Source organism: Megalobrama amblycephala, linkage group LG1, assembly GCF_018812025.1.
Source record: "Megalobrama amblycephala isolate DHTTF-2021 linkage group LG1, ASM1881202v1, whole genome shotgun sequence".
In the NCBI taxonomy this organism is placed as follows: domain Eukaryota; kingdom Metazoa; phylum Chordata; class Actinopteri; order Cypriniformes; family Xenocyprididae; genus Megalobrama; species Megalobrama amblycephala.
In genome coordinates, this window is record NC_063044.1 from 26845734 (window position 1) to 26862228 (window position 16495).

The 16495-nt window shown below is 37.0% G+C and overlaps 1 protein-coding gene across 1 annotated transcript in view; it reads right to left on the reverse strand.

Annotated features, from left to right (window-relative positions):
• The window catches only part of pitpnc1a (phosphatidylinositol transfer protein cytoplasmic 1a), a 111253-nt gene extending 96517 nt beyond the window's left edge, over nt 1-14736 (reverse strand). Inside the window, exon 1 of the mRNA XM_048186897.1 lies at nt 14140-14736. Coding sequence (XP_048042854.1) covers nt 14140-14187 — 48 coding nt within the window. The 5' untranslated portion in view covers nt 14188-14736. The remainder of the gene's footprint in view (nt 1-14139) is intronic.
• Nucleotides 14737-16495: the final 1759 nt, after the last annotated feature.

Below are 16495 nucleotides of genomic sequence, written 5' to 3' on the forward strand. Positions count from 1 at the left end.
TATATTATATTATAACTAAAAGTTCCTCAAGAAAAAAAAAAAAAAAAAAAAAAAAAAGGATCTCTGCTAATGCTACTGCTAATGTTCTGCTAATGCTACTGCTAATGCTAATGCATATAAACTATGTAGGGATCCCTTACTTGAACATTATGCTACTATAATATTCAAGTTTAACAACTGAGCCCAAACTATTAGCCTAAATTCAATCACTTTTTATTTTTAGATATAATAATCAACACTCAAATAAATCGTATGCAAACATGTTGCATATAGCATCTAAATCTAATAATACAATTATATTTTACTCCAATTCCATATAATCATTTATACACAGTGGCTGTCATTTTCACGACAGATTTATTTGAACATTCATTAAATAATCAAGACATCACTAACAAGTTAAGTAAAATATAGGCCTAATGAATATATAGGCTAATACAGTGCATATTAAGCAAAAGAGTTCATTTCTCTGGCAAACTAACAAGCTGTGGACACTGAATGGCTTTTCTGAGGTAAATGCTACATGACAATGTTTACAAGCTGTTTTATAGTGATGTCTTTCCGTGGTTAAAACGCTAATTAAGAGATTACACGAGATATGACCATTTCAGTAAGTTGTACTGTATCTTTCAATATACCTTCAGATGTTCATTCATGTTTATTCTGTAACTAGCATTAAAGGTGCCCTAGATTATGTTTTTAAAAGATGTAATATAAGTCTAAGGTGCCCCTGAATGTGTCTGTGAAGTTTCAGATCAAAATACCCCATAGATTTTTTTTTATTAATTTTTTTAATGGCTAATGGCTAATGCTACACTGTTGGAGAGATTTATAAAGAATGAAGTTGTGTTTATGAATTATACAGACTGCAAGTGTTTAAAAATGAAAATAGCGACGGCTCTCTTGTCTCCGTGAATACAGTAATAACCTATGGTAACTTTAACCACATTTACCAGTACATTAGCAACATGCTAACGAAACATTTAGAAAGACAGTTTACAAATTTCACTAAAAATATCATGATATCATGGATCATGTCAGTTATTATTGCTCCATCTGCCATTTTTCGCTATTGTTCTTGCTTGCTTACCTAGTCTGATGATTTGGTTGTGCACATCCAGACATTAATACTGGCTGCCCTTGTCTAATGCCTTTTATAATGTTGGGAACGTGGGCTGGCATATGCAAATATTGGGGGCGTACATATTAATGATCCCGACTGTTACGTAACAGTCGGTGTTATGTTGAGATTCGCCTGTTCTTCGGAGGTCTTTTAAACAAATGAGATTTATATAAAAAGGAGGAAACAATGGTGTTTGAGACCCACTGTATGTCATTTCCATGTACTGAACTCTTGTTATTTAACTATGCCAAGATAAATTCAATTTTACATTCGAGGGCACCTTTAAAGTTTTAAAGTAAAATTTTGCACAATACACACAATCATGAGCCGAAATTCTCTCCCTGAAAATATCGATACTTGGTGTCCATGTATCGATACGATATGTCCCCAAACAAAATAATGTGATACTATGCTGTATCAGTTTTTCCCCTCCACCCCTAGTTGTCAGTATATTTTATAAGGTAAAAAAAAAAAAAAAAGTTAAGTGTTAATTTTAGGTTTAGCCTGTAAAACTTAAAATGTTGCTACTGTATTTTTACTGTCTCATTCTGGCAACCACAGCTGCCATTTTTTACAAGATTTTTTTACAAGCCATGAACAGCAGAAAAAAGAAAAAAAAAGAAAAAAAGAAAAGCTATCCAACCCTTTCAGCCCATCCTCTTAAATTTGCCATGAGCAGTCCATTATGTGTAACCAAGACTGAACACCATCGAGCCCTGCTGTATACATCATATCACAGTGAGTACAGAAAAGTGTGTCAGTTCTCGGCCTTCTTTGAAACACCGCTGACAGCCTGCAGTAATGGATTTAGATCAGAGGATTCACTTTAAATATTTCCAGCTCGACCTCTGAGCTTCTATAACAATTTGGAATAAATTTACTGTAAGCTACATTGTAACTGTGACATGTTACAAAAGAACAAAAAAGCACATGCTGGATAAAACATTTCAATGAAAAGAACTTGAACACAAAGGCCTGATTATGACCAGCGTTTTAAGAAGGACATGCAATATATTTGGAAAAAATATCTGAAACTTACAAACCAGAGATGGTTAATACCAAGGGTATAAGGTTATTATGACATAATGGATATGGTTAGCTAGCTTAGAAATGTTTCATTTTTCCAATCAATTACAATCCACAAATAAATGTAGAGAGATTCACAAAATTAAAATTTATAAATAATCAGAATAAGATCCACAAATATATCATAGGAGTTTCACAAAACTGATTAAACGTGATTGGTTGGAGCAAGAATGTGCTATGATTGGTCAGCGCAATCTGTTATCTGATTGGCTTGAGTAGATGGTGGGTGGAGTCCACCTATTCGTGGATTTGGGTGCACATCTCGACTCCAGAAATGTTTCACAATCAACAAAATGTGGTGATTTACAAACGCAGAGGAAGTGATTCATAAATCAGTATCAGGCAAAGGTGTGTTTGTAACAACTTTTTTTTTTTTTTTTTGTAAATTGGTACATCTTTAATTTATTAGTGAACGTATATTCGTGGATCTTATTATTTGTTTAATTTTTGTGAAAATCTTTGCATTTACTTGTGGATCATAATCTATTTATTTGGGGGGGGAAAAAAAATTCTAGACTCATTTATCTGTCATAAGGTCAATAATATCTTTCCTTGCCACTGACAGAATTTTCTCATCATTTATGAGACAACGCTTCCCCGCCATTGACGGAAATTTCTGGCTTTGCGTGTTTTCACTGTTATACAGGGGGTGCTATTATGAATGAAAGAAGAGAATTTTCAGATCAAAACAGGCAAAAAAAAAAAAGAAGCAGAAACAAGTGATAAAAGCATTGCTTTCGCAATGAAAAACAAATGCGATTTTGTTCAAAGTGTTGCTTTTTTATTAAACACACATTGTTGAAAAAAAAAAAAGAATGCATGAAGCTAGAATACATTTTTTGTTTGTTTTGTTTTATTTAAAAGCAGAGGCTCTGTTCTGTCTTTTGATATATTGCATGTTTGGATATTCATAAAACAAAATATTTGGGGGCCATGAAAGTTTTGTAAAAATGATCAAAAATGCTGGTGGTGGCTGGCAACTTTTTAAAAAAATTTAAGTTAAGAAGCCTATTGGTGACACCAGTATCCTATGCCAGTATCCACAACAACATGCTGGTGACTAGAAATGCAGCTTAGAAGATTTCTTTCTAATGGTTGCTTAAAGTATTTGTCCACTTTCTAATAAAATTTTCCTGATAATTTACTCACCCCCATGTCATCCAAAATGTTCATGTCTTTCTTTCTTCAGTCGAAAAGAAATTAAGGTTTTTGATGAAAACATTCCAGGATTATTCTCCTTATAGTGGACTTCAATGGGCACCAAATGGTTGAAGGTCAAAATTACAGTTTCAGTGTAGCTTTAAAGGGCTACAGACAAAGAATAAGGGTCTTATCTAGCAAAACGATCATTAATTTTCTAAAAAAAAATACAATTGTATATGCTTTATAAACACAAATGATCACCTTGCAAGTGCTTCCGCCAAAACCTAATTTCCATATTCTTCAAAAAGCTTATGCTGTATGTCCTACGCCTTCCCTATTGAACTTACAGAATGAATGCGGCGGCAGTTCCTTTTTTTTCCCGTAAGTAGAATAGGAAAAATGACTGATCGCTTCACTAGATAAGACCCTTATTCCCCGTCTGGTATCGTTTAAAGCCCTTTGAAGCTGCAATGAAACTAATTTTGACCTTCAACCATCTGGACGCCATTGAAGTCCACTATAAGGATAATAATCCTGGAATGTTTTCATCAAAAACCTTAATTTCTTTTCGACTGAAGAAAGAAAGACATGAACATCTTGGATGACATGGGGGTGAGTAAACTATCAGGAAATTTTCATTCAGAAGTGAACTAATCCTTTAAGGTATCTGAGTAATGGAGGAAAAAACCCAACCCTCCAGTCATCACTGCTTCAGCTACTGACAGCAGTGTTCAGACACACATCCAAAAGCTTCAGGCCAAGAATAAGTGCACAAATAAAAGAAGATACTGCTGAAATGGAGGATGGTGCTGACAGCAATGATGATGTTTGCTGCCCACCCTTACCACAAAAAATAAATCCATATTTCCTCTTTGTCATGGTGTTCCAAACCTGTGTGACTTTATTTTGATCAGATACATTCTCCTTTGTGTTCCACTGAAGAAATGAAGTCATACTGGACTGGAAAAATAATATTAATGTAAACAATGCATTTGAAAAAGAAAAGAAAGTGCAGTGCAGGATGAGACATGGATATTTTGCTAAGAGAAAAACAGCTTAATTTTGTAAGTTTCCTGGAGAACGGAACTTAACACACATGAACTACAAACCACAAACTCTAATTTTAAATGGATTTGGTCTTTAAGTATTTCAGGTATATACAGGTGCTGGTCATATAATTAGAATATTGTGAAAAAGTTCTTTTTTTTTTATTGTAAATTATTTTTTTAAAATGAAACTTTCATTTATACTAGATTCCCTACATGTAAAGTAAAACATTTCAAAAGACACATTTTTTTTTTTTTTATTTGTTGATTAGAGTGTACAGCTAATGAAAGTCCAAAATCCAGTATCTCAAAATATTAGAATATTTACATTTGAGTTTCATTAAATGACTATCCCTACAGTATAAATTCCGGGTATCTCTTGTTCTTTGTAACCACACTAATGGGGAAGACTGCTGACTTGGCAATGGTCCAGGAGACAATCATTGACACCCTCCACAAAGAGAGAAAGTCACAGATGGTCATTACTGAATGTGGTGGCTGTTTACAGAGTGATGTATCAAAGCATATTAAATGCAAAGTTGACTAGAAGGAAGAAATTGGGTAAGCAAAGGTGCACAAGCAACAGGGATGACCACAAGCTTGAGAATACTGTCAAGTAAAGCCGATTCAAACACTTGGGAGAGCTTCACAATGAGTCAAATGAAGCCGGAGTCAGCGCATCAAGAGTCACCACACTCAGACATCTTCAGGAAAAGGACTACCAAGCCACTTCTGAAATAGAAACAACATCAGAAGCATCTTATCTGGGCTAAGGAGAAAAAGAACTGGACAGTGAACAGTGGTCAAAAGTCCTCTTTTCAGATAAAAGTAAATTTTGCATTTCATGTTGAAATCATGGTCCCAGAGTCTGAAGGAAGACTGGAGAGGCACAGAATCCAAGCTGCTTGAAGTCTAGTGTGAAGTTTCTGAAGTTAGTAATGATTTGGGGGGCCGTGACGTCTGCTGGTGTTGGTCCATTGTGTTTTATCAAGTGCAAAGTCACTGCAGCCATCTTCCAGGAGATTTTGGAGCACTTTACGCTTCCATCTGCTGACAAGCTTTATGGAGAAGCTGATTTCCTTTTCCAGCAGGACTTTAGCACCCGCCCACAGTGCAAAAACCACTTCCAAGTGGTTTGCTGACCATGATATTACTGTGTTTTACTGGCCAGCCAACATGCCTGACCCCTGAATCTATGGGATATTTTCAAGAGAAAGATGAGAAACAGTCGATCCAACAATATACAGATGATCTGAAGGCTCAATAGTGCCTCAGCAGTGCCACAGGCTGATCACTTCCATGCCACACTTCACTGATGCTGTAATTTGCGCTAGGAGCAAGTCATTTGCTGTAATATGTGCTGCCGACCAAGTATTGAGTGTACAAATGAACATACTTTAAAGAACTTGAACTTTTCTGTTTTGAAAATCCATTTTTTGATTGATCTTAGGAAATATTCTAATATTTTGAGATACTGGATTTTGGACTTTCATGAGCTGTACACTCTAATCATCAAAATTTACAATAAAAAAAAATTAACTTTCTAATTATATGACCAGCACCTGTAGACGAAGACTCCATGTCCCATTTTGTTTACCTTTTTATTTTGTCCTGGATGTCTTCTCACACTCTTAGGGCCCTATTTTAATGATCTAAATGAATGGTCTAAAGTGCAAGTGCACTTAGGATGTGTCCAAATCCACTTTTGATAATTTAACGATGAAAAAAAAGGTCAGCGCGCCCGGCGCATAGTCTAAAAGGGTTGTCCCTTTTCTCTTAAGGAGTAATAATGGGTGTTTTGGGCGTAACATGCAATAAACCAATCAGAGTCTCATCTCCTATTCCCTTTAAAAGCCAGTTGCACTCGCGCCACGGCAGATTCGCTATTTACATGGCGGAATTTGCAAGCAGAAAAACTGAACGCTTCTCTTACGAGGAAACGGATCTGCTCGTGCGCGAGGTTAAAGTGTGTGAGCAGACCATCTACAGGACAAGCCGGATTCCACCAAAGCATTTTATCTTTATGTACACAATAATAATCTTTTACATTGTAATCCTTTCATTTTTCATATTTGGCATGTTTGTATTTGTATATATATATATATATATATATATATATATATATATATATATATATTAGTGTCATTTTCAGTTGCCTCAAAATAGCAATACGCCAACAATGCGCCTGAACACACCTTGTTTTCAGACAAGCATACCCATGGGCGCACAAATTGGCACAAATGCATTTGCTATTTAAACAACGTGGTGCAGGACGTGAAAATAATAACTGCGTCAGGCTGAAACTAGCAAAAAACTCTGGAGCTGCATTGTGCCAGGTGCATGATAGGGCCCTTAGTTTGTGCCTGTTCAGAGAGTACAGAATGGCTCTTTCCATATCAGATCTACAATGAGATACAATAAAGTTACATCTATAGTGGCTTCAAAGTCGTAATGAAACGGAAGTAGCAAGAGATCCTTTCTTCGGTATTGTGATGAAATGGATTATCGAAAATGAAAGAAAATGTAGGTTGGGGGTGGGACTTGATTCCATGCATTGGTTGTCGATTGGATAGAGGCAGAGCATGCAGTCGATTGTAAGAAAGGGACAGAGTTTAAACAGGCGAAATGATTGGAGAAGTCCTGCATGTGTAACCATAGAAAAACTTATTTTCACAGGAAAATCTGACATTTCAAATAAAATTTACGACATCAAAAAAAAAAAAAAAAAAAAAGAAGAAAAAAAAAACATATGCATGGATGAATAGGTCACAATGAGATCAATAATAGGCATTTAGAAAATAGGGTGATTTTTATTTAATGACGACTTTAAGTGAAAATCACATACTAAAGCCCCTCCCCTTGAATAGAGTACATGCTTTCAAACCAACTGATACAACATAGACAACCCATTTCCAAGTAAAGTAAAATCCTGAAGTTTCTTTATGCCCTTGATAAGTGAAGATTCATCTGTTCAGTGTCTCTGCTGAAAGTCATTAAATCCATTATCAATAGGACCTTGAGTTTCAGCTGAAAATGTCCAATTAAAGCAAAGAAAGTGTGTTTGCATTCACCTGTGAAAGCTTCGGAGCTTCAGCTGGTCACGGCTCAATTTCTCATCTAATAAAGATGTTACAGTATTTATTTCATAGTTGAGGTATACTAATTGCTGCAATTACCATTAATCATAATAACTGGCACTCAACACAAAAGTCACTATTAGTCTTTAATATAAAAATAATTAAGAGCAACAACTGTAGGAAATCACTGTAGGGAAGTCTCCACGCACTTCATACTTTTCATATCTTTCTTATGTCATTATTTTGAACTGAAGAAATCCACTTCTTTTCAATGAAATGATCACCGAATGACACGCTGATTCATAACGCTCTGATGCTTCCTGAAGCAGCGTTTTGAAATCGGCCATCACCATATAAGCCTTTTTTAATTTTTTTTGGGCACACCAAAAATATTCTCGTCGCTTAATAATATTAATATTGAACCACTGTACTCACATGAACTGATTTAAATATGTTTTAAGTACATTAATGGATCTTGAGAGAGGAAATTGCTGGCTATGCAAGACTCATGAAGCCATCAGATTTCAACAAAAATATCTGTTCCGAAGATGAATGAAGGTCTTACGTGTGTTGAACGGCATGAGGGTTAGTAATAAATGACAGAATTTTCATTTTTGGGTGAACTAACCCTTTAAGAAAACATCTTCATCAACACTTGACTACAAAAATTCACAACGCAACCAAATACAGAAACGCACAGTGGGCTGTTTACATTAATCTTGCGCCATAAAAGCATTCTGAGGTGCAAATACATTCTCAGACTCACCCTGCGTTCCATTCGGAAGGGCTCATCCCTATGCCCTAATCCCTTCAAAGGGTTTACCCTCTGGAGTGAGAGCTTCGAAGGGATGAAGGGTGTAGGGGTCAAAAAAAAAAAAACTTCTTTTGGAACGCACTTCTGCCTCATCTTAACGAGACAATCAAGGAGGAGTAGATTGTGTAAGCTGTGCTCTTTGTTTAACGTTAGTTTATTTATTTATTTATTTAAAGGTAATCGCATGTAGGCTATATTGTATCTATGTATTTTAAACATTTGAATGGACTGATAAAGCGAGCTGTAAAGTATTTTTGTTGAAGTACAATGTCATTTTGACCATAATAATGTACCAACTCTAAGTCGTATAAATATTACAGTAGTACAGAAAAATATTATACATACCTTTATAGTTAAAATCGAACTCCGAGCCTCATGTACTCATTCTGTGACGTCAAAGAACTTCCCTGTGCAAAGGATCATGGGGGCCCAAAGTGTCCATCAGTTGTACCAGTTTTGAGCACTTCGGTTTGGAACGACCCTTCAACATGGCGGCCATGATTATTTTCACTCCGAAGTGCCCTTCTGAGGGCGATATATCCCGTTTGGAACGCACCGTCAGCCGAATGCACGAGTACTCTTCTTCATGAGCATTTGAGCATGTGCTAAAAAAAAAAAAACCGCCTAGTGTGCCATCTGCTGTTAAAACTAAGCTCAGAATCAATTCAAGAGAGAATTGCAATGCATTGGGAAAATCTCAGAAACAATCCACGAATTGTGATGCATCGATTTATTGTCCCAGGCAGCCCTAGTATTTGCAGCACACGTGTTGTTTTCAATAGTTTTTTTTCGGGGGTTTTTTTTCCTATTTGCATGTGTTTTCTTGAGTTGTGACGTGTTGAACTCTCTCAGCCACCGTAAAAATCATATTCAGAATATACAGAAAAATCACATCAGCTAAGATGATAATCTAACACTGGAATTTTAAAGGAAAACTCAAGAGAATCACTTTCATTTTATCACTTCACTCCTGCAAGTCATTCTTCCAGCATCCCTCCACAAATGATTATCTAAAATTAATGAAGTCTGAGGGAGGAGACTTTGAGGTTACCATCACATTTAAGAACGTGCAAACTCAAGGACCTATTCGATAAATGTTCAATCTTTGCATGCATACAGAGAGGGTATCAACATACAAAAGCTAGAGTCACACTTGTTTCCAAGAGCCAAGGAAATGTCCTTGATGGCAGTCAACATGAGGTTGATGCAACAGTCATTTGAAGACATCTGAGATGCCATGACCTGTAATCATGCCATCAGCTCAGTAACCTCTCAAGAGACCTTTAAATGATCAAACAGATTTTAACTAACAGTCTCAGCCGTTGCCAGGCAAATCAATCATCCATAACGTTTGCAGATGGCTTTTCCCTCTTATTAAAACACACACCCATGCACAAACACATAAAATGCTAATTGTTTTATAATGATATTTTATACCTCTCCCTCAGGGAAATAATTTGGGGTTTAGCTTACTCTGTTTACAGTATGTACCTCAGTTTATTAAGCACTGATATTAATAATGATGTAGTTTAACATGCAGCTTCCTTGAACACAAAACACATCTGTGGTGTCAGTCAGCAGATGGGCTGCAAAAGCACAAAGTCACGTGACAGGAAGACGGCAGCCACTCTGGTATTGCACTTAAGAGCTGATAGATCTGATAGGTCTCTGGCTTATAGGTCTCTGCTCAAATCCATTCCATCCAATTACAGTTACATTCAGTCAGTCAATTTAAGATGCAGATTTATGCGCATATACATCTGGAACTATCCTGGTGCCATAGTTAGCGGGAACAGAAATTGTCTTGATTTCTTTGATTAGTTAGATCACATTACAAGCATTGAGATGTTGCTTCTAATATTTTTTCCCATAATGAAGACATTATGGTCAACACACTTACCTAATATAACTAATACAGACTCTTCATTCTGTGAGCTAATGATATTTTCTATGCCCTAAACAAATTCAGGTAAATTGTGACACTTTTTGAAATCGAATGACTGGGAAAATGGTTATTTCAAAATATTCAGAATATCATTTATGTAGATTTAAGTTTGCTTATTATATCCTACTGAAACAGGAGGTTTAGACATATCTAAGGTCTCATTTTTTGTCCCGATAAGTTAATTTTGTCAACTTTTAGGAGTGCGCTAGCATACCTCAATTTTAACAGACGCAGAATAATACCACAAAACTCATTCATTTGTTCTTTCGGTGTTTCCTAATGTCCTATTTCCTAATAAACGATAGACTAGGCTGATTTTAAAATACATTAGTTTGATTTTAAAAGTTGTTCTTTGTTATGATAGTAATGTTAGGGATTGCATAAGGATATTAGGGGTGTAAAAAGATACCGTGTCACAATATATCGCATTACAAAAATGCAACAATATTGTATCGTGACAATATATACTGTGTATAGTTCACCTGAAATGAAAATTACTTAGTGAGAAAAAAAAAATCAAGTTTATAGAGTTTTAGTGTCAGTACTACACTGAACTACTATATATATAGTGTTATATATCGTCGCTGTCCGATGAAAACCACGTATGTCCATTTTGCCGATTTTGAGATTTTTCGACGGATTGAATGTCCAGGTTCATTTCCGTATACAGTATGCTTCACATATCTAAATGGCCAATGAAAAGTTGTGAAATCATGTCATCTGATTTTCACGTATATCCATTTGGTGTCAAAGCTGTCAATCATGCCGCATATCTCCCGCCCTGTGGAAGCATCTCGCCGGTCTCGTGTAGTTTCATCGAAGCTCAGCACTGGATAGCCGAATAACACTGTGAGGTAAAGTATCAGCAAACGTTTGTTTTTGACAACTGTTCTCAAGTTTATTATATATTCACAAATATTATTTATCGGTAAATGGTCTAGATGAAGTAATTGAAACCGAATATTTTTATTTATTTTTATATTTGTGAACCTGGCTGATGAAAGTACGACATTGAAGCTCTCCGGAGTTTAGTTCTAATCTAATTCTTCACAGATTAGTTTGCTTGCTAGTATGTAAATAAACTCGGTCTCATTGATAAGATTCAAACTTTTATTTTTCTTAGTCAGACTGATCAAATTATAGCCTGTAATGCTACTGTCATGATTGTCACTAGAACATGCCTCACTCATACTGCTATCACCGCTTGCCAGAGGCTGAGAATGTCCAGCACTAGACTTATCTTGCTACGTTTTTATTGTGAAGATGTTAACGCACGGATTTCCGAAGTGAAGTGAATGTCAGTGTGACGAGAAGGGCGGGCGAGAGCCGTGAGGGAACGGCGCGAGGCCGGTGGCGCGAGTGATAATGAGCATCACCTGCGAGGCGCGCCGGCCTCGAGTCTCTCACGGAGGAGCTCCGGAGGCATAAAAGGAGGAGAGACGACCATGAAGGACGAGAGAGGACCAGGCCTGGACTTTATTTTATGTTTTATTATGTTTGTGTGCCCGGCAGACGCCCGCGAGGGTCTGCCGGCATTACTTTCGTTTTGTTCTTTGTTTATTTTGAATTAAAGTTACGTTGAATGTTCGCCGGTTCCCGCCTCCTTCTTCCCATATTTACGAACTACGTTACAGTCAGTATTGAGTCTGATTAGTTGGTATTGCTTGAATCACCTAAAGAATAAACATGAACTGGTAACTGGAGTTTAATGGAACTGCATCTTCATTTTCACTTTTCTTTTCTGCAATACATTGCCAAATAAACATAGCCTGGTGAGACAATGACTTTCCTTTATCGAGGTAAACGTTTCCCCCCCTGACGCCAGACGTACGTCTAGGAGTGACAAAATTACGGTAGGACTGTGCAAACAAAGTATCTGTCTAGCATTACCATGTCAGTGTATTGATTCATTATCCCTTCATAGTTTGCAAGAGACATTTAATAAATTTATAATTAATATTAAATAAACTAAGCGTTTTTAATAAACTAAGACGTAGGCTATTTAATAAACTGAGTGTATTCATCTGTCAATATGAAACGCGACTTGGCCATTCTAATTAATGATCGGAAGAACGCGTATCGACCACCGTTACTGTAAAATATGCACGTATGTCCATTTAAACTCAATTTTGGTCAAATGTGGATTATATCATTACACTGGCAAGAATATGGTTACATGTAAAGATGCCGTACCAAGTATGACAACGCTACATTCAACTGCTTTTGAAATACGGTGTTTTTTTCACTTCCTGAAAAGTAACCGTTTTGGACATACGTGAGTTTCATCGGGCAGCGACGATATACTACATAGGGCGTTGTTTGGTACGATGCAAAGCGGAGTGCCTGCAACCCCTTCAGCCGTGACTTATTTACGATACAGCACAGCCTCTCGTACCTTATTGCTTTTATAAAACGGTTACCACACAATATAAATATTAAAGCCAAAAATATGTATCAATGCAACTTTCATGAAGTAAACTTTCACTAAAAGCCTTCCTTCTGCCGGAAAAAAATAGTCCCAAACCGTGAACAGCAACAGAAGTTACATTATTACGGCATTAGATGGCAGCAAAGACAGTCTTTATGAGTGTGTCAGTAAGTAGCGAAGACTTTTACATTGAAAAGACTGAATTGTTGTGAACACAGAACAAAACGCAACTGACAAATGCTTTGACTAGCGCTGTCAGTCATGGGAAAACCCCTTAACTGTTAAATGGACAGAATAATACATCGGACATTTAAACAGATTTTTAATTATGAACATAAGACTGACCTGAAGGAAAATGCTGAATCTGAATGCAGGTAATAAACTCACTCACTCGATCTCTTTCTCACAATAATCTTCTATGTAATACAGTAAGCTTCAATGAACAATATCAACTGAGAACAAACAGTTTAAGGGTGTTGTGTAGTGATACACAGAACTGTTAGGTGAAGCGGTCATAGCCATGTTTTATTGTGAATAAAGCTATTGACCAATCAGAATCAAGGACAGTAACTAACCGTTTTATAATGTATAATAATGCAATATTTGTGGGTCCTGATAATGACAAATTTCTTATATTATCAGTAAAAAGTAGCCCACATTATTTAAAATATATCTAGTCGGTGACAGATGCAATATTCATCTAAAAAGAACTGTGTTTCAGCGTCCAAGCCTGTTCATTTCCACCCCCAATTCAGCATTTTAAATCAACAGTACATTTTTGTTATCCTTTTAGCATATGTCTTGGAGTACCGCAATAATATCGTATCGTGAGTTCAGTATCGTGATATGTACCGAATCGTGACATGAGGGTATCTAAGCAATGGATCTAAACAAACAAATATATGCAGTTCAAATGGAGCTAATCGTTAGTTTGCTTTATAAAATAAAAGATCATGTCAATCTGTATCAGTGAACAAGCTAGGGTTTTCAATCTCATAAATAATACTGCTCTGAAAGAGGCACTTGGCACAGATCCATTATGTGTAAATGTAAATATCTCGTTATAAAATACCCAATGACTGTAATGAACAGTTTATCAAAGTATTCACCTTGTTTTCCGATTTAAAAGTACATTGAAACAATGTCAAAACCACACTAAATGAACAACAACAACTCCAATCCCAGTCAAAGAGTGATGTGAATGGAAAGTTCCACAGCACCACCAAGTGGATTTAACTATGGATTTCTGCACTGTATCTCCAGTCCGGGAGAGAGGGAAAAGTTGCAAACAATAAAACTGGTGTGAATTGAATTCAAATAGACGAAAATGCCATTTGGGGGCACATTAACTACAATAAAAGTCATTGGGGTGAATTTACAAATGAGTTACTTGATATATTGAATTAACTGTTTTTCATATGTCCCAACATTTCACCATGAGATAATCAATCGCTAAATATAAACTTATTGCACTTACCTCTTCCACAGTTAGTGGCATGCATATCCGGTATTCCTTCAACAACATTGTCCTCTCCTTATGATTCCCACGCTAGATCGAGTGCCAGTGATCATCTAAATCAATTCAGCCATCTGGTGATGCATGCAATCACGAGTTGTCATATAAAAAAAAGATGGAAAATTTCAGTGCACTTCTGTAGAAACGCTCTTCCCGTTTTGTTTGCAGTGAACGTTCGCGCGCGCGGCTTGTGATGTTGTAATGAATTCACTCTTGGAATTTGCGATGCTCGTGCGTTTTTACGCGCAGGGAAACACGCCAGAAACGCACAAGAAATCCAGCGGAGAAGACGATTGTCGCAGCGTCCCTGTGTTTTAAACTTTAAAATGAAGCGGATCTGTGCTCTGGTCTTCTTTATAATGAACCCCTTCTTCCCGTGCACCTGTCCCGTCCCGCACCACACAGATGATAAAGCGATGATTTGAGTAAATCTCAAAGTAAACACGGCGCACCTGGAGTTAGTGGCATTGTTTTCCTCTTCTAGTCAAATGAGAGATGTTGTGCAGCTGTCGTTTACTCCGCTGCGCTAACGCGGGATGGTAAGTTTGCAAAGGAGAAAGACACACTGTGGTAGTGTGGCGCAACGCATCATAATGTTTTCATCGGCCAATAACGCCTTTAACCGATGGGCGGCACTAGTGACTGTAACATCACACACCAGCCGCAGCAATAAATCCAGCGAGCAAGACTTTGTTTGCTTTTTGCTTGTGCGTTTGGGGTTAAGAAAATTAGAGCTGTGTCACTTATATGTCTTGTAACATTTGAGACGTGCAAGATACTGTGACAAATATATTAAATAAATTAATATCAATATTCAGTATATTAAAAAATGGGATTTAAATATCTGTAAATCTAGGCCTATAACTTTAAATCTCTCTTTATAGATAAATAGATAGATAGACGGACGGATAGATAGATGGATGGACGGACAGACAGATGGATGGACAGATAGGTGGATGGATGAATAGATGGATGGATGGATGGATAGACGGACGGACAGACAGATAGATAGATAGATAGATAGATAGATAGATAGACAGACGGACAGATAGATAGATAGATAGATAGATAGATAGATAGATAGTAAGACAGATAGATGGATGGACAGACAGACAGACAGATAGATAGATAGATAGATAGATAGATAGATAGATAGATAGATAGATAGATAGATAGATAGATAGATAGATAGATAGATAGATAGATAGAGAGACAGACAGAGAGACGGACGGACGGATAGAAGGATTGACAGACAGATAGGTAGATAGATGATGGACGGACGGACAGATAGATAGATAGAGATAGACGAACGGACAGATAGATGGATGGACGGATGGACAGATAGATAGATAGATAGACAGAGAGACGGACGGACGGATAGAAGGATTGACAGACACAGATAGATAGATAGATAGATAGATAGATAGATAGATAGATAGATAGATAGATAGATAGATAGATAGATAGATGATGGACGGACGGACAGATAGATAGAGATAGACGGACGGACAGATAGATGGATGGACGGACAGACAGATAGATAGATGGCTGGACAGACAGATAGATAGAGAGATAAATGGATGGACATATAGATGGATGGACGGACAGATAGATAGAGAGATAAATGGATGGACAGACAGACAGATAGATAGATGGACGGACAGACTGATAGACAAAGAGACGGATAGGATGGATGGACAGACAGATAGATAGACAGAAAGACAGATAGATAGACAGACAGACTGATAGACAGACAGATGGATGGATGGATGGATGGATGGATAGATGGACGGACAGATAGATAGATAGACAGACGGACGGATGGACAGAGAGATAGAAGGACTGACAGACAGATAGATAGATAGATAGATAGATAGATAGATAGATAGATATATATAGATAGATAGATAGATAGATAGACAGACAGACGGACGGATGGATGGACAGAGAGATAGAAGGACTGACTGACAGACAGACAGACAGACAGACAGACAGACAGACAGACAGACAGATAGATAGATAGATAGATAGATAGATAGATAGATAGATAGACAGAGATAGACGGACTGACAGACAGACAGATAGATGGATGGACAAACAGACAGACGGATAGATAGATAGATAGATAGATAGATAGATAGATAGATAGATAGATAGATAGACAGACAGACAGACGGACGGATGGATGGACAGAGAGATAGAAGGACTGACTGACAGACAGACAGATAGATAGATAGATAGATAGATAGATAGACGGATGGACGGACAGATAGACGGATAGATAGAGAGATAGACGGACAGACAGATAGATAGATAG